At 33.7% G+C, this 19,299-nt stretch overlaps 1 protein-coding gene across 2 annotated transcripts in view; it reads right to left on the bottom strand.

The window, feature by feature from the left end:
* Positions 1-18,360, bottom strand: part of cact (NF-kappa-B inhibitor cactus) — a 34,903-nt gene extending 16,543 nt beyond the window's left edge. The window contains exons 1-4 of one of the 2 annotated variants that reach the window (XM_073971549.1): positions 18,207-18,360; positions 16,842-17,620; positions 15,642-15,819; positions 13,802-14,006 (exon numbers count right to left, since the gene is read on the bottom strand). In XM_073971549.1, the coding sequence (XP_073827650.1) occupies positions 13,802-14,006; positions 15,642-15,819; positions 16,842-17,536 (1,078 nt within the window). In that variant the 5' untranslated portion in view covers positions 17,537-17,620; positions 18,207-18,360. Of the gene's footprint in view, positions 1-13,801; positions 14,007-15,641; positions 15,820-16,841; positions 17,624-18,206 lie in introns of both variants that reach the window. The other variant, XM_073971548.1, reaches the window with a different exon arrangement.
* Positions 18,361-19,299: the final 939 nt, after the last annotated feature.

Below are 19,299 nucleotides of genomic sequence, written 5' to 3'. Positions count from 1 at the left end.
ACATACTTAGGGTCTAAAACCATTATTTCGATGAGGCACATTTTGCCCATATGAAAGTGTATATACCCTCGTTAGCATAAATGCTGAGGGTATAAAAACGATTCTGAACCACTGTTCGGAGTAATAAAACTGAAAACCTATCGTCTTTTTCATTAATTGGATAATAGATATATAACAAAGAAATTTTGAAAATAAAATGCCCTAAAATAACTGAGCCGGAAATAATTTCCAAGAAGAGTGGAATTGGAAATCATTTTTATTCAAAATAAAAAAAAAAAATGTTCTTAAAAAATCTTAGCATCTTAAACAATTAAATTCCATCGCTATGATTATCTCAAGCTGTCAATCTTTTTTTTAAGAAATCTAAACAAAGAACTACCATAAAAGCTCAACACTGAGCAGGAGGAGGTTCAAGACACTTGAACTTTTTCAAAAAATTTCAAATATTTCAAAGTATTTGATTGATACACGGTGATTTGTTTGCTAATGTACCGACGATGACTGTATTTGTTATTTGAGGTGGTTGTCGTCAAGTGTGGATTTCCGTACACTCACATTAAAACAAACAAAAATAAATATTTAAGGAAAATCCAAATTGATATTAAGAACTTTCAACTCTAAAGTTAGATATTTATTAATAATATTTTAACAGTTGTTAAAGATTACGTTGCCGTTGTTGTTTTTCGTTGTGGGTAATTCAATATCCACTACAATGTGATTGCGTATTATACTTCAATATTTATATTTAAATTGTCCTTCATCAAAGAGTTTTGAGTTCATTGATTTATAATTACTTGCTGATATAATTAGTTGCTGATAAAAGTAATTAAAATCAAACAAAAGTTGCGTTTTGGTTATTACACAACAACAAAATAAATCCATTTAATTTCAGCAATTATTGGACATTTGTAGAAAAAAGAGAAAATAACTTTAAAATTCCCATGGTATTCTAAAACAAAATACTTGGAATTATCAGCTAATATAGAAAGGAAATTATTTGCGAATTTTGCATAAAACCCCACAGGCCATTTATACTGACAAATTCTTTGTAAACTCAATGGGTAATAAAAACCACAAAAAAGTTTGCGGCTAGAACTTAAGTGCGGAATTGTGTTTTTTCCAACACATTTTAGAATCATTTTTGTGTTGAAATAGGAGATAAAAATAAACAAATGTTAATTCCCTCCACTTTGTTTTCAGTGAAATTTTGCTATGGGTCTTTGTTTTGTGTAACAGCAGCTCTTCCCATTAACTCTATGATGAACGATGATGATTAAACGCAGAAATTCCAAAGTGTTAAATGTTTGCGTCCAACACCATATGGCGGCTAGTTAATGGTGGTGGGTCATTCATTCGCGCTCATCATTGTTGTTTTTAATACGAGGGGGTTTTTGCGTGAATCTTTTGGAATTTCAAACGCACTTGGCGTCGTTGTTGGCCGGGCCACACACAATAAAATTTACTTAGCTTTTTTTAGGTTTGTATGTGCATTTGGGAAAACCATCAACTTTCGCACATTTCAAGTTTAAACTGCCAAAACATATTGTGGGATTTTCCTTATTTTTTTTCTTTCACTTGGCCCCAAAATGATAATAGCAACAACAATAATAACTAAAACAAAAGAAATGCATAATCACGTTTTAAGGAAGCAACAAGCTACAATTCATTGAGTTCAGGTTGTCAGAGGTTGTAGGTATTATTTTTGTTGTTGTTGTTGCTGCTGTTCACGTAGTATAATAACAGTGAAAATTTAAGTCAACAAGTTATCGAGAAACAGTGACTCGAAATGGGGAAAAAAGATGTCAGCCATATATTAAAACAGGATTCAAAAATTGTTATTTGGCATTGGACCATGGAAACAGCACTGATAAAGAAATCAATGTAAATGGACACATCGTAAATGGGAATAAAAAATCTAGGGGTGTTACACTGTATTTTGATATACACTTATGTATTACAGTGTGCAGTGATGACAGATTTGGTAAGGGATAAAAAAGGAATGAAGATGAGATGAACGCATTAGAGAGTTGGTATTACTTCGCAATAGAGGTAGGCTATGCTCCTTTTAGTCGACCTGACAGAACGGCCATAAGACCCAAAAATTAGCGGTATTCACTCATGGGGGTAAAGTGGCATTGTAGATCTTGTACGTCTTGTTAATATTGTAGTACCACAACAACAAAATACATGAATGTTTAATTTACCACAGGGTTGTTAATTTACTCGACCTAAAAGTATTGTAACCATTTCACTGTACTTTACAAGGGTGTAGAAAACAGCTGATTGTTTTGCCGCCACACATTGTTGTGAGTTTTATTTCATGTCGGAGTTTTGTTTTGTGGTAGAAAAATGGGAAAAATAAAAAGAAAAGAATGGAGACAAAACAAATTTTTATGAAAAAAGTGTAATAAAACTGAAATTAAAAGACAGACTGACGACGACGTTAAGATGTTTACAACATTCACAAAAAAAGAGGTTCAGACTTCGTTGTAAAAATCCTAGTATATATACAAGAGTACACCTACCACTATGAGGGAATACCGCTATTGTTTTTCCGTATTACCGTTCGACCGCAATCATAAGTGCAATTTCACTTTGGGCGATGGTCACAAAGCCCAAATGGTATAAAGCATATCGCCCAATTTTATAAAACTAAGTTCTCATGGGGTTGAAGGCCTTTGGACAGATGCAAATTTGGCGATTTGTATGCAATTTGTATGGAAGGAAAAACACCTTGAAGTATCCACGTTTTTTTGATATTTTGGTATATAACAGTCAAACCATTGAGATTTTCGATCAAACACTAAGATAACAAGTAAAAAGGGTCAGGTCAGGCTTTGCCGACAGATTATACCCTCAGCCAATGTGAAGTGGAACTTTCACCTATGGACAGATTGAATGTATTTAAGGTCTCTTCAGAATATTGTGGCCCTTTTTGGACATTTGAACTTGCCGACAAAAATGTGGATTAAGAATTAACTGCACTAAAACACAAATGTTGCACTTTTGTGGGGGAGGTACCATTAGGGAGGACCGATATGGGTCATTTTAGAAGTTAAACTAAGTTTTAAGAGATCCAAAGTTTGCACCAAATTGGTTGCCCCATTCAAGTGATATCGTCCTAGCATTTTAGTGACATTTTAAATATTGGGGAGAAGTACAGGAATTTGTGGACCGGTATTGTCCCATGAAACTAAGTTTGGATATAATATGACGAAGACCAAATCGGGAATTATCGTGCTCTCCGACCGCCACATATGGTGACATAGGGGTTTTTTACACATTTCGGGCTGTCTTCCCAAGAAATATGGACTTGCCCCTGAAAAAAACTTTTACCATCGTAGTCGAGGTAGCGAATGCAAATCGCTTCAACAAAAATCAAAGTGATTCAAGAGCAGGTCTTAAAGTGAACTTAACCGACGGACATTGCTCTATCGACTCCAAATTGTCTAAAACACATTTCGTCCAAACATACTTGGGGTCTAAAACCATTATTTCGATGAGGCACATTTTGCCCGTATGAAAGCCTAAAGGCTGAGGGTATAAAAATTGTAGCCAAGACAATAATTATGAACTCTCTAGTACATCGCAAAAGCATTGAAATGCTTCTTCAGGTTTGGCCTTGTGGATAAAAAACTTCAAATCAAAATTGGGAGGCTCGATTTTCAACGTAGACATAGGGTCTAGTGGACTTTTTTGCTCAGTAATCAAAAACGAGAAGTGCCCAATAAGGTGTTCAAATCGCTCCACCCAAGGCCAAGGATTCCTTGGTCCAATAATCAATACATTATATTCACCAACAAATGTGTTTACCCTTTAATCAATAATATATTGAAATCAATTTTTTAGTTTAAAGGGAGGACCACCTTTAGCTTTTAAATTAGCTTGTTAAAACCTTCAATTTATTTCAATGTTTTTTAATAGCTGAAAACCTGTCAATTGAAGTTTACCAAAGGTGTTACACATTTTTAATTTAATTTTTATTTTTCCCAAATACTGTGGCTCATTTAAAGCGTGACTTCACAACGTGAATTCCCCCCATTATTATTGTTATATAGACAGACAAACTGACAGAGAGACTAACAACCACACAGTCACAAGTCAGCCAGCCAATCAGTCAGTCAGTAAAAATCCAATGAAAACTTGGCAATGAAAAAACCCGCGCTAAAAACAGTTTACACAGCACATGCATATGTTGTTAACACCACTGACTGCCAGCCAGAGTGCTTTGTTTGTCGATTTGTTAGGAAAGGAGGTCGTCGAACACTTTTTTGTTGAATATAGAAGGGTAAAACCCTTGATTTTCAAGTCAAACTGTATAGGCCGTTCGTTAGTACATGGCTGGTTAGATATTTTTGTGGCTTTAACTGCAATTCTTTGTTTATTTATTATTGCAATCGATAGATATTTTTAAACGAGCTAATGTTAAAAAAAGATTGCTTTGGTTTTAGACATGAAGATAATAATAAAAATTAAACAAAAAACCCAAACATCAAATCAAATATAGATGATAATCAAGCAGATGATGGCGTTGGTGATGATGATGATGATGACGGTGCCTTAATTAATATTGGATGGGTATTTCCAAACATTTGCGTTTGTCTTTTTGTGTGTGAGCAAGCGAACGCTCGAGCTTAACTTTTGTTTTGTTAAGCCGCAAAACCAGTATCATCATCACACCACACTCAAACAATTCATAAGTTTTTTTCTTTTTTTGTTGGTAAACTTTAGTGATGAAAACAACAAAAATGCAATGGAAATTTAGTTTAAGACGACTCCTCTTCGTCTTCTTAGGTTTGGCTGGCCATGTGCAAGAAAACCGGCGCCTAAACCTTTGCTGGTCATAATGCTAATCAAAGTAAAAGTCAAGTGCGTAAACAATTATCAAACTCATGCCATAAAAAACAAAACCATTTTTACTTAGTTGTTGGTGGGGGCTGGCGGCGGCTGGGGCCTGAATAAAACATTCATAACATGCATTATTGTTATCATATACTTTGACAACAGAAAGGTATGTCTGTACATATCGCATTGTCGTATCGTTTACCATGATGATTATAAAACACTTTAAACTTTGCCATGACGTATGGATTTCCCCATTAACTACACAAAACAATTTAGAGCCATAAACAACTGAACAATAACAACAAAAACAACAATGGGCCAAAATATGCCACAAATGTCAATAATGATTTTTTTGTTGGTTTGTTTTATTTGATGGAATAATTTATTGTTAGCCATAGTTGGTAGTGATGGTAATTTATAAAAAACTTTACATCCCCGAATCCTCATAACCAATCAACCGAATATCTAGGTATGTATATAATTTAGATTTAGTAATTTTCCTTTGATATTGAATTTCTATTAACCCAAGGAAAGCAAAAAAAAAAAAGAAACAACAACAAATAAGTAACGTAAGTGATTTTACTCAATGAATTCTTAATAAATTGTTGTAAAAAATCTATAGACATCATCATTATTTGTGGCTGAATGGAACAGAGATATTCGTCATCATTATTATTATTATTTTTACTCAATGTGTGGTGAATGACACAGTGCAACAATGTAGCATGACTTTGTAGAAAATAATAAAATATTTGTGAATTTTTTTCCATTATTCTTCAAATTCCCAATTTGTTTCATGAAACAACTCCATTAGATAACAAACAAAAAAAACCGAAGAAAATATTCTCGAAATGCCAATGCCAATAATTTGGGAAACCCCTCAATAAACCTGATTATTCTCGTTGTTAGCAAGGTCCAGAATATTTATAAAAAAAAGAAGAAAGAAATTATAACAGAAACGATTTCAAAAATGCTAAAATTTTAAATTAATTTTTTTTCTGCAACGGAATTTAGGAATGAAAGAACATATCTGGAATTTCAAATGACGCAGTAGATATTCTATTCCAAAAAAAAAATTAAATATATAAATAATTGGATTTCAATGAACTGAAATATGAGACCTTTACAATTAACAAACGGTTAGAAACAAAGGTGTTTCAAATGCTACAAAAAATCAAGAATTACTGTTTCACTAAGACGATTCGAATTCAAATTCATTCGAATTCTGGAAAAATATTTACTTCATTTGTGTTTCCAATCAAACAAATAATTTCTACTATAACAGGAGTTTGGTAGAAGTTCAAACGAATTTGAATTCGATTCGTCTTAGAGAAACAGGCTATAAAGGCCTGAGTACATATGTAAGCTGCCTCGCCTGCTTGCCTTGCTTTCTTGCTTCATTTCTGACATAATAAAAATAAAAGAATAAAGTAGGTCCATATTCATATTAGGCAATTTTTCTTGCGGCAATTGTCAGTTTGAGGGAGATAGAGGAGAGGCATATGACAACCCTTTCCCTCTCGACACCCTCTCTCGCCGACAAACTGACAATTGCCAAGGACGAGCAAATTTCGAACTGGGTTTTCCTTTTATTTTTTATTCTTTTATCAAAAGCAAGCAAGCAAGCAGGCGAGGCAGGGTAGCTTATGTACCTAGGCCTTTAGAGTTCAAATTCGTTGTAATTACTACCAAACTCGTTGTTGTAGGAAATGTTCGTTTGATTGAAAATGAAAGAATTCTAATATTTTTCAAAACACAGAAGTTTGATAGTATTTCGAACTATTTTGAAATTGAATCGTCTAGAGAAACAGGCCATAAATTATTATTCCACTTTTATTGAGCATTTTGTAAAAGTTTGTACAAATTTGTACAAACTTTGGAACAAGTGTCGTTTAGGGGCACCTCTGGGATCGGGCTGAAATTTTTACCATAGGTAGCCCTTGGGACCCTGAACACAACGAAATTCCGGGGGGGAGTCCATACTTCCTGAGATATGGGTCTTGACATTTCGGAGATTTCGTACTTGCAACACCTTTAGCTTTCCGTGGGGAAGTCCGTACTTCCCGAGATATGGGTCTTGACTTTTTTTACTTTTATCACCATTATTTTTAAAACCTATGCAATATGGGACTCGTTTTAAAGCTCACGAAGAGTACTTTCCAATGCCGCCAATAATTAATAATGGTAATTAGATTTTCTAATAATAATTTATTAAGTTATTATTGGGCTACACGATCAAAACTCTCTTTTAAATTGAAAGTGTTCTTAAGTAGCCGGCCTTCGGCCGGGGATTTAAGACTTTCTCCTATGGACAGGGACAAAAGTGGGCTACGCGATCAAAACTCTCTTTTAAATTGAAAGTGTTCTTAAGTGGACGGCCTTCGGCCGGGGATTTGAGACTTTCTCCTATGGACAATGACAAAAGTGGGCTACGCAAACAAAACTTTCTTTTAAATTTAAAGTTTCCAAAGAAGCCGGCTTTGAACAGGAATTTAATACATTCTCCTATAAACAGGTGTAAAAATAGGTCGCGTGCATATAAGTACTCTCCATAAGCTTTAAAACGATGCCCATATTGCCCACGTTAGAATTGTAAAATGTCAAGACCCTTATCTCGGCAATGATGGACTTCCCCCTCGGAAAATTATATATCGTTGTATTCACGACACCAAGGGCTATCTACAGTAAACATTTCAGCCCCATCCGAGAGGTGCCCATAAACAATCTAAAGGAGTGAAAGTACGAAATTTCCGAATGTCAAGACCCATATCTCGGGAAGTATGGACTTTCCCCCGGAAAATGATATATCGTTGTATTAAGGATGCCAAGGGCTATCGAGTATAAAAATTTCAGCCCGATCCGAGAGGTGCCCATAAACAACGTAAAGGTGTGAAAGTCCAAAATTTCCGAAATGTCAAGACCCATGTCTCGGGAAGTATGGACTTCCCCCGGAAAATTATATATCGTTGTATTCAGGATGCCAAGGGCTATCTACTGTAAATATTTCAGAACGATCCGAGAGGTGCCCCTAAACGACATTTAAGCCCAAACTTTTGGTTTGTCGGAACAGGCCCAATGATTGCAAATATTTTGCAAATAAACACCTTTACCAGTCATTCATGATTACCCCCATCGCTAACTGAATCATTTGTTGTTGATCATTATTTGCTGCCCATCATCATCTTCCCCAAAGTTATTTTTTTTTAATTTGCTTTGCAGTTTTTAATCTTTTCTGTTATTGTAGGGAAATCCGTTAATTGACTAATAACTTCGTAAGACTTTACGTCAGTAGTCATGCACTGACACAGATGTTTACATCGCAGAAAAAAAAACAAAAACAAAACAATATAAAAATAAATACTCGTGTTGTGCATTACAAAGCTATTACAGTCGCAAAATTCCAAACTGTCAATGATACATACAACAACAACAGCAATAATAATCCATAACTTTATATGGCAATTAAGTTTGCATTGTTTATAGAAAAGAAATACAAAATATTCAATATTCGTTTTATTAAGAAGAAACCCCTTAATAATCGAGAAAAAAATTGGGAATAATTCAAATTTTGAAAATGGAATTGAAATGTGGGGTTTGTGAATGAAAATATGGACCAAACCCAATGAGATTCTTTGTCAACCACACTGACGTTTTTTCAGATCTCAACTGCCTGCAGTATGGGGCACCATATGGATTACCATGAAATTTTAAAAACGTCGCAAATGGGGTTTGTGAATAAAACTGTGGTTCAATACCCTGAGATTCGTTGACCTTCTTCAGATCCCAAATTATTTGTGTTAAGATTAGGGGCACCATCTGGATTAATATGAAATTGTAACCACATGTAGACTTTGTTATCGCATTTAATGATATGCATCTTTTGCCGTGGGATTGTCCCTATTTCAATGAGAGCTAAACCGCTAAACCTGTTAAGATTAATATTTCAAATAACTCAAACTATTAGCTAACATTCAATATAGATAATTTCCAAAGTTCATCATTTACACTTAAATTTTTCAACTAGACTATTTTCAACACTGGCTATTTCAATTAACTTTGCCATTTAAAATGAAAACTATATACTTGTTGTATAAACAAACCTGCTCGTAATTAACCAAAAATTTACAATACTCTTTTTTCCTTGAGATATTTTTAGAAATATTCAAATACATATTGCCAAATGAAAAAATATGTACAAATTTTCAGAAAAGGCGTCGCGTCTAAAGATAGAAATATTATAGAGCAAAATATGAAACAGAAAAAACAAGCAATGTGTAGCAAATGTGTTATAGAATATTACATCATACTGGGCCCCACAAATGGAAAAAACTTTAGTACAGTTTCATAAAAAGAAATTTAAAAGCGAATAAGATTGCAAAAAAATCCCCATTACTTGGACAACAATTACCCTTTGCGGTTATAATACAGATTAAAAATAACATTGGTTATTATATTTATTCCAACGTTCCAAAATTCACCATTTGACAAATATATTTTATTGCAAAAAATCCCAAGTTTCCAACATGAACTAATATTTGTACTTGCTGTTATCATTTTGTATTACTGCTACTCTACTAAGGTGGTGCTATCTTTGGGGAAACCCATGTTAATAACAATTATACATATGCCAAAGGAAAAGATAAGAAAATTTAATTAAAAAATGGAAAAAAACATTGATTGAAACCCTTGGTAATACAGACTACCTATAGTGGGGCCATGGTTTTGATATTATTAATGTTATTAGCATTGGTAACCGTTATCAAAAAAAAAAGAAGTACAACGACGACATTAATTTGAAATAATCAGCTGTTATTAGTACAATAAAAAATTGTGCGAGGAAAACCCCTAGAGGCATTCCATAAACAATATATATTAGAGGGGTTCGTTCGTTCAACAAGTGGCAGTGATAAGACATAATTTTAATTGGCTAAAAATGTGTGGGGTGTACTGAACTGGTTAAAAATGAATGACTGACTGACTTAGTTGTTGGGCTGGTTGTATTATCAACTATTTAAGGGTGTCAATACATGAGTGATTTGGTAGAAAAGCCACAATTGTTGTTCTCTATTTATATGATAATATGTTATGACGTGGGTGGGAAATAGTAACAGATTAGATTAATGATGATTTTGGGCATGGAAACTAGTGTAATATTTAAAAATTTAATGCCGTTTTGCTCAACTCCACATAATTTCCCACCACTTCAAATAGATTTCTCCACAAACATTGTAGTTAATTTTTTATAATATATTCATTATAATAAATTAACTCAAAATATATACAAATGACGACTGAATGTTTGAACGAAATGAAAATTGAATAGGCAAACATCATCATCGCCAAATCAATTCGATTATAAATCCCATTTTAAAATTCACTTTTTGTTTTCACACAAATTATAATACACATTATTATGATGACGATTTTGAAAATAAATAAAGATTTTTTTAAGGTATTTTGTATGACGCCGATGTTACTGCTGGAATATTTCTGCATACAAGATAAAATACTAAAAACAAATGTACATACATAATGACAGTATAAATGTCAGACATACATACGTATACAATATGCTTGTTCACAGTGGATCGTTGAATTGACTTGTCCACTGTTCGTTCCAACGTTCATCAACGTCCCGTCACCCGTCTTTCTTCTGTTGCCACTACTTTGTAGGTCCCATCTCCACCATCAATGTTTACTTGTTCGTATGTATGGGGAGAATTTAATGTGTGTATGTATGTTTGTATTTTGGGAAAAACCCAAAATATATTTTTATATTTAGCAGCACAAACGGCTGTAGAAAAACGACGAGACAACGGCGGAACATTTTACACACTGTGTGAAGAGTCAACAAAAATAGCAACAGCAACAACGACGAGAGTAGTAGTAATGACAAAACGAAATGAAAATTGTGGATAGTTGCAGAGAGGAGAGGGGGGAAGGGAAACAATTAGCCACAGTCATTGACAATCACAATCATGTTGGGTCTTTGAAGGATATGAAGAAAAAATAACTTTTATAAAAACAAGTAGGAAAAGCGGTCGGGCCGAACTTTTTATACCCTCCACCACAATTTTCAGTCATTTCGGTGGAATAATGTGGCCTTCAAAATACCGAAAATCGGAAGGTACCGTTCTATGGGGGCTATATAAAAACGTGGACCTATATAAACAATTTATGGTAGAAATGTTTCTTTGTCTCTGGAAACACAAAATACAAAGTTACAACCGATTCTGTTGTCAAATGGGACTAATACATTCAAAATATATTAAAATGACGCGTACTTTATATGGGGCGTTATATGGGGGCTATACCAAAACGTGGACCTATATAAACCAACTTTGGTAGGAATGTTTTTATGCCTCTGGAGACACAAAATACCAAACTACAACCAATTCGGTGGTAAAATGGGACAAATATCTTAAAAATTCCTTAAAACGACGACGCGTCACGCGTCATTTTGTATGGGGGCTATACCAAAGCGTGGACCTACATAGCCCGATTTTAATACCAAAAGTCCTACGTACATATAATAGATTTTCCCAACATTTCATCCACCTACGTCAATCCGTTCGGACGCTAGATTGATTTCCACAGACGGACAGACGGACGGACGGACGGACATGACTATATCGATGTAGAATTGCAAGCTGATCAAGAATATATAGTTTGTGGGGTCTACAATGATTATTTCGAGTAGTTACAAACGGAGTGACGAACTTAATATATAATAATATATAAAAATCAAAATAAGACCTCAAATTGAATGTAAATTTATGTGGGGACTGCTGTTATCCCCATTACACACACATATAACATACAATATTGACAGATGGCTTTAGACTCGGGAAGTCAAAACTCAATCAGATCTTACCCTTACGTCAAATCGTAATGTACCGATCGTAATTTGCCAAAGTTTTGCTGGCTTCAAGAATAGAGCGGTCTCTAACTAACGGCTATCGGGGAATACGAAGGCTTTGGCCTTGAATTTGAAGGACGTGGGTTCGATTCCCCACATCAAAAATGGCAAAAGTACACCTCAGTAATGTTGGCGACATTTCCTGAGTATTTCAGCCATGTAAAACTTCTCTACAAGTGGTGTCTTGAGACACGCCGTTTGGACTCGGTGATAAACAGTAGGTCCCATATCATTGAGCTAATGTGAACCGGGTTGCACTCATTGATATGAGAGAAGACTCCCTTTTCCCATCTGGGACGTTTGTGGAGCAATTATATTATAATGAAAAAAGTTATAAAAAAAAAATAAAAAAAGTAAATTTTTGCAGGTTCCGAAATAAAGCAGCATTGTAAGTTTTCACACACAATAAGTTGTTAAACTTTTCAATAAAATTTAGGAAAAAAGAGATCGAAAAAAAACAAAAGACTCAAATTAAATAAAAAAATATTAGATTCTTGCAGATTCTGTAGCACACCAAATGTGTTAAATTAAAAAAGAAGTTGAGATTAGTGGCGCCTATATCAACTTCTTCTCTTCCTTTAATTAAAAAAAATACAAATAGTTTAAAAAATCATGCTGTCAAAAAGCTGTTTTGAATTAACAATTTTATGAAAACTTTTACTTAATTCTCCTACATAAAAATAACATCGTAATCAGGATCAGCGAGTTTTATCTCTGATTTCCTAAGCAATGCAGCAATTCAGGCTATCAAATATATCGGGAACCCTTAGAATTCAAATCGGCACAATGTGGACTAATATGAAAATTTGTGCAATAGAAATAAAATTTCAAACAAAGCCAGATGGTCTTCAATTGCATTAATCTTTTAAGAAGAAATGTCCAACCGACCAAGTTAATGTGGACTACAAAAATAAAGACCTATAACACTGTTTAGACGACTCTAAACATAGATTAAGTAATGGACAAATTCAATCCTACAACATCATATTTTTAGACATTATTTGCCTTATCAGCAAAGTCAGGGCTGGACTTAAACAACGTGTGTTTTTAATAAAAAACAAAGATAAGCGTTTCTTAAAGTAAGAAGAAAAAAGAACAAATTAATTAAAAATACTTTATTCATGGGCAGGGTAAACCGCAAGCTTCAGAACTTAGAAACTTTTGTTTTCATTATAAAAATGCGTATTAATCTTGACTTAGCTAACTAACATGGCACTATTTGCAGATTACAAATCTTCATTTTCTTATTTCTTATTCTTATTTCCTTGTTCATCCTCAATTTATTTTCTATACATAACTAGTTCTAAGGCAACTTTTCACATCCAACAGTCAGTAGATAGATTTGCTTTGGGAATGGGGAAAATTTGCCTCCCCACCAACAAAGAAAAAATCTTCGAAAAAAATAAATTTTTCTTGTTCCCGTTGATGCAATTTAAAAATCATGTGCCAAAATAATAATATACAAAAATACTGATACAAATTACTTGCTACATGTCGAGTCGAATGACGTCAAAGAAAATATTTATTCTAAATTAAATCTTAATGCCAAAGTATTATGGCCTTACATACACACCAACAAAAAAATATGTATAAACAAAATGAACTCTATTAAACAAACAATATTTAAATAGATATACAAAGAAAAGTATTGGTGGTATTGGCAAAAAGAAACTACACACAAAAGAAAGAACCTGAAAAGAAAACCCGCAGACATTTTCCCAAGAAAAAATAGCAGACAAATAAGCGGAAAATTCTATGGCGAAACACACAAATGTATGGCTATTTTTAAATCGGCGAAATCATTTTCTAGTATACCAGCGCAGTTGCTGTTGTTTTGTTTGAAGGAAAAAAAGCAAGCAAAAAATGTCTATGACTATGGCTAGCCAAGAACGACATATGACAATAATAATAATACGGTCGGGACGTCTGCATATATAGTATTATTATATTGGGTACACTGACATCATTTCAAATTGATAATTTTTCATATATTTTCAATTAATGATAAGGTCTTTCATTCTTATTTCAACAACTTACCATCATAATTACGTATTTCCAAGCCTGAAGGTAAATGGGCACATTTGATATAGGATTTGTCATTGGCACGGTGACCGTATTGTCTATGAGCTTCATTAACTTCATACAGTTCAATTGGAATGGTCAAAGCCCGTACACATTGTTCTTCGCCAGACATACAGGCCAAATGTAAAGCTGTATTACCATGACGATCACGTATGGTTGGCTGTAAATACAATCAAATCAAATAAAATAAAAATAATTATAATAAAATCAAGAATTAACAGGGCAAGAGAGAATTCCGCAATAAAAATTAATAAAGTTTTGAAGTAATAAAAATAGAATGTTAAAAGGTATTCAATCATCAAAGGTTTGCAGCAGTAAAGGCCTGGGTACATAAGCTGCCTCGCCTGGTTGGCTTGCTTTCCTGCTTCATTTCTGACATAATAAAAATAAAAGAATAAAGAAGGCGGAGCAAATTTTGAACTATGTTGCCCTTTTCTTTTTTATTCTTTTATCAGAAGTTTAACGCCCAGGTGATGATTTTTTGTTCTAAAATCCTAACTTTAGTAGTTGTAGGTGAAAATGTTCAGTATCCACTATGGACTGATGAGAAAGTAGTTCAGACAATGATCATTCCGTTAAAGCAATGATACTATACGTGCTGGTATTCGACTTGGAACCATGAGAACTTGCAAATACTACTTTCGAGATAAGAACATTTCTTCGAAAAAATCTTGGTCCTTAAGTTAGTCATCCTTCTTGTATTTAATCGATCTAAAATTTATAACACTTTTCACATATTTTAGGGTTTAGATCCCGTCAAAATATATTTACATATATTATTATTATACCTCGAGAAATAGAAATTGAATTCAACTGAGTCCAGTACTACGGAACTGACTGCGGAACGTACTCAAACTAAAGTATCCAAATAAAAATTTCTTCTATGGACAAATGCCAAAATCGACTACGAATTAACATTTATTTTATTTATTTATTTCAATTCTCATATGCCTAGTTATTTTGTATAAAGTTAACACAAGCTAGTACAGATGGGTCCATTAATCGGAAATTATAAATTTCCAGGAAAAAGGTTAAATTTCATTTGAATCAGAGTGAAAATTAATGGAATGGCATCGTTTTATTTAGTTCCTCAATTCTTACTAATGTTTCGAGTGAAAAACATCTTTTCAATTTTCGGCTTCTAAAAAGTGGGCATAAATAATGTTTAAGGCCTCCTCGCGGATCACCTTGTCATATGTACCCTTGAGGATCTGATTACAAAGATATACATTTTGGGTTGCGGAACGCCAGAAAATCCCGGCCGAATACTACCCATCCACGAAAGCGTATGATCTTTGAATCTATTATTTACAGGCTTTTCAATGATGCCAATATTGCCTTGGTTGGCTTTCAAAAAAAATGATATTCAATTAGGGATATGGACATCCCCAACAAAAAATTGATAACGTTGTAATCAGGGCCCAAGAGTCTATTATTTACAGGCTTTACAATAATAACAGTATTGCCTTGGATGGTTTTCAAAACAAAGAAAATTCCCCAACAAAAAATTGTTATCGTTGTAATCAGGGCCCAACGAGTAATCTATCGAAGGTAGAGATTCCCGAGGAAGCCTTAAACTTGACTTTTTTAAAATGTGTTTTAACTGTGCCCCAATTTTGTCTGTACAAACTCGAATTAGTGTTATACGAATATGATCTTATTTTATATGCATCACCCATCTTCTTATCATACACACAATTTCCTAAAAAGACTTGAGTAAAGATTTTTATTCTAAACTAAATTTTTAAAAAATATATTGTTTATTGTTTTTATGAAAATTTGTGTGTTTTCTTACCTCTGCTCCCGCTATTAACAGCATTCTTATAATTTTTGGATTTGCTATTAATGTGGCCAAATGTAAAGGTGTCTGGGCTTGATCATTTTGTATATTAAATAAGCAGGGATGTGGTGACATACGTATTAAAGCAGCCACAACTTCGATCATGCCCGAAATACATGCCAAGTGTAAAGGTCTGAAATGAAAAAGGAAAAAACAACAAAAACAAAATATTAAATCTCATGTCAAGGTTTAGTCTTTCTGTCATGTCATTAAGGCAAAACATCTGCCTATTTGAGAACAAAAGGCAAAACACCTGTTGCAGTTTTGGCAAATGTGCATCACGTTTTAACAACTTTCTGCCCTTTTTAGATTTATGATAGTGGTTTAGTGTTTGCCCCTTTTTGTTTCAGTTTAATTGTGTGTATTATTTGAATACGTGCCTAAAGACCTGTTCTATTGTTTACAAGTATTTTCGGGAATTCCTATGGTTTAGCAGCATTTCTACAATGTAACAGGTATTTTATTTATGGCACAAAGTCTAATTACAAACTGGGCAGGTAGTCAGTCTACTTGTTGTGGTATTTTTGACTAGAGGTTATCATTAAAGCAGGTACTAAGAAAGAATTGAAACGTGAAAATAATCTAAATGGAAAACCGCCTTTTTGAATGTAAAGGAATTAGGCTTTTGCCCAATGTATGGAATTGATCATGGATCAGGTCAGGTTTATATTACTTAAGCTAAAAGAACAAGCTAATTTAATGGGTACCGACATGGATTTGTTTATGAAATATTTTAACAAAATTATTAATTAATTTTATTGTAAATAGACGGAAACTGATTCTTTTTTTAAATTCGTTGCTTGTTTAATCCCTAAAAGTCCACATACCTATAACTAACATCGAAATCATTGCAATAAAAGATACCGCTGTTAAAAATATTAATGTGAATAGTGCTCTTAAACTGGTATGCAGTACGGAGTTAAGTAAATCAAATTTCTGACAGTTGCTAACTGAAATTTTTAGCCAAATAGTTTTTCTTCCTAAATACATAGCTGTCTGCTCTGTGTGACTGACCCTGATATATACACTCCCCTCCTATTTGCTATAATTGCTAATTAAATTTGCAAGAGTTGTCGAATGTTTCCCCTACAAACTCTAAACTAAACCGAAAACATTTAGTAAAGCATAGTAACCAATTATCTTTGTTGTACTTACGTATCTCCTTCATCGTTTTGCTGATAATAATATTCCCATGCATTGGCCGGTGTTATGTGGGGTGGTACACTTGATGTACTTGATGTGTTCTGTTGGTGTTGTTGAGTTGTTGTAGCAGAAGACGATTGCGATGATCCAGCTGCAGCAGCATATTGTGTAGATGTTAATGGTAATGAGGCGGAGGAAGGTGTATTTATTGGTTTCTGTTGTTGTGTGGAACTTCTGGGTGCATCTAAATTATTTAAATTTGAATTATTTTGCAAGCTAAGCTTACACAAACGCTCTGACATTCCAGCTTCAACATTATATTTTAGCAACATTTCTTCGTTTGTTGTTGCAGATGATATTGGACCAGAAGTTATGTTATCGTTAATGTAACCCGAATCCGAATTTACTGTTTCGGATTGTTGCAATTTTTGTTCACCACCTTTTTGTGGGACAACTTCGCTGATGCTGCTGCTACTGTGGATGGCGGATGACGATTGAGGTCCCGATATAAATCCGGAATCTGTTGCTTCCTCTGTTGTAGATTCCAATAACTTTTTGTTGTGTTCGGCTCCTGAATCTGCTGGAGACAATGTTGGTTTGTGTTCTAGAGATGTTGCTTGTTGGCTATCGCCACTGCATTTGCAATCATCGGCATTATTTTTCTGATCACTTGTTGATGATGGTGTTGACGGTGTTGGTTGCCACATTTTGTTTTATTTTTATTTTGTGTCTATTAATAAATGTTTATTACTTGGTTGCAATTTTATTTTTGTTCAATGATTGTTTTATTCCTGCTTTAAGAAAACAACATAAAATTAATAACGCAACTCTCTATTTGACAGCTAGTGGCAGAATAAAGAGTACTGGTAGAGAGGGAGAGACTTAAAACCCTACTTTGAGAATGGGAGAATGATTAATGCAGTGTTGCATTTTGTGGGCATTAAAAAATCGTGAAAAATAACAAAAATCAAACATAAAAAATTAACACAATATTTCTTTCTCGAACTTAACAAATATATTAACACTTTCCCATAATCTTTAGACTGCCAGCTAAGCTTTTTATTAATTCCACAAGAAATTGCGTAAAAACAACAAAACACTTGTTTTTTTTCTTTTCACTATTCATTTACACGTACACACACAAATGCAAGACATTTGCTATACAAAAAAAATCACACAAATTGAGATAAAGCAAGGTTTGGTGGAGTAAGCAACAAGTTATAAAAATATTTTTAATACACCATTGCTATTCTTTTTTTAGTTGCACACATTTAATTTGCTATTTTTTCCTATTATATTTTTATTCTTTATTTTTTTCTTTTGCGGATATTTGTATTTTATGTAAAATGCGTTTTTTATACGCTCAACAACATATACCTTATCAAGTTTTACAAAACATTTGTTAAAATTTATTTTCTTAATATGTTTTCTATTTGTTTTATCACAAAACTTCTCCCGAAATGTTTGCTTTGCGTTCTTTTCTCGGCAAACTTTGATTTACAAATGAATTTTGTTTTCAATAAACCTCTTCTCACAGCCCCAAATATTTCTAAAGTTCCTTCATTCTCTCTCTTTCCTGTAGTGTGTGGATGGCAATGCCATTGGAAGAGTTGACATAGTTGACGTGTATTTATAAATAAATAAGTGTGATGTAAATGTGCTATAAATATTAAAGCATGTCCGACATGTTTACATTTACGAAAACTAATTAATGTAATAATTGTAATACTATGTTTACATTTACGAAATCCACTCGATTTCAACTGTAAAGACCTGGGTACATAAGCTGCCTCGCCTGTTTACATTGCTTGCTTATGATAAAAGAATAAAAAAGGAAAGGGCAACCCAGTTCGAAATTTGCTCGGCCTCCTTTATTCTTTTATTTTTGTTATGTCAGAAATGAAGCAGGAAAGCAAGGCAACCAGGTGAGGCAGCTTATGTACCCAGGCCTTCAATTCCTTTGCGTATACGTCAAATGAAAACTCGTCTGAAATCGATTCGATTTCATTTGACGTTTGAGCAATGGAATTGACTGTTGAAATCGAGTGGATTTCGTAATTGTAAACATTGTATAATAGTAAGTTTACATTTACGAAATCCTCCCGATTTCTACTGTCAAGCATGCTTTTAGTTACCCTGCGTTTACACACGACAGGACAGTTGAGTTCATAACATCTTCAGACAACTACAAAAACAGTGGTAAAATTATGAATGAAAATCATCGATTTCTTTTCATGTTTACTTTACTCAAACGTTGGATGTGTTTTCAGCTTTAGGCAAAGGTCAAACGAGTTCAAATTTGTCTTTATTCTTTTACCAGAAATGATGCAAAACTTTACTCAAACGTTTATGGTGTTTTCAACTCTAATGTAACCAAAGATCAACATCTTCGTATAAAGTTCCAAATACTAATCATATTACCTAAAAGTCGACTCGCCAAAAATAGTGGAAACCATTTGTCCAGTATCAG

This window comes from Musca autumnalis, unplaced genomic scaffold, assembly GCF_047663935.1.
Source record: "Musca autumnalis isolate F117 unplaced genomic scaffold, ASM4766393v1 scaffold_2, whole genome shotgun sequence".
In the NCBI taxonomy this organism is placed as follows: Eukaryota; Metazoa; Arthropoda; class Insecta; order Diptera; family Muscidae; genus Musca; species Musca autumnalis.
Note: the sequence above shows the minus strand (reverse complement) of the source record. Positions and strands in the feature narration are given on the sequence as shown.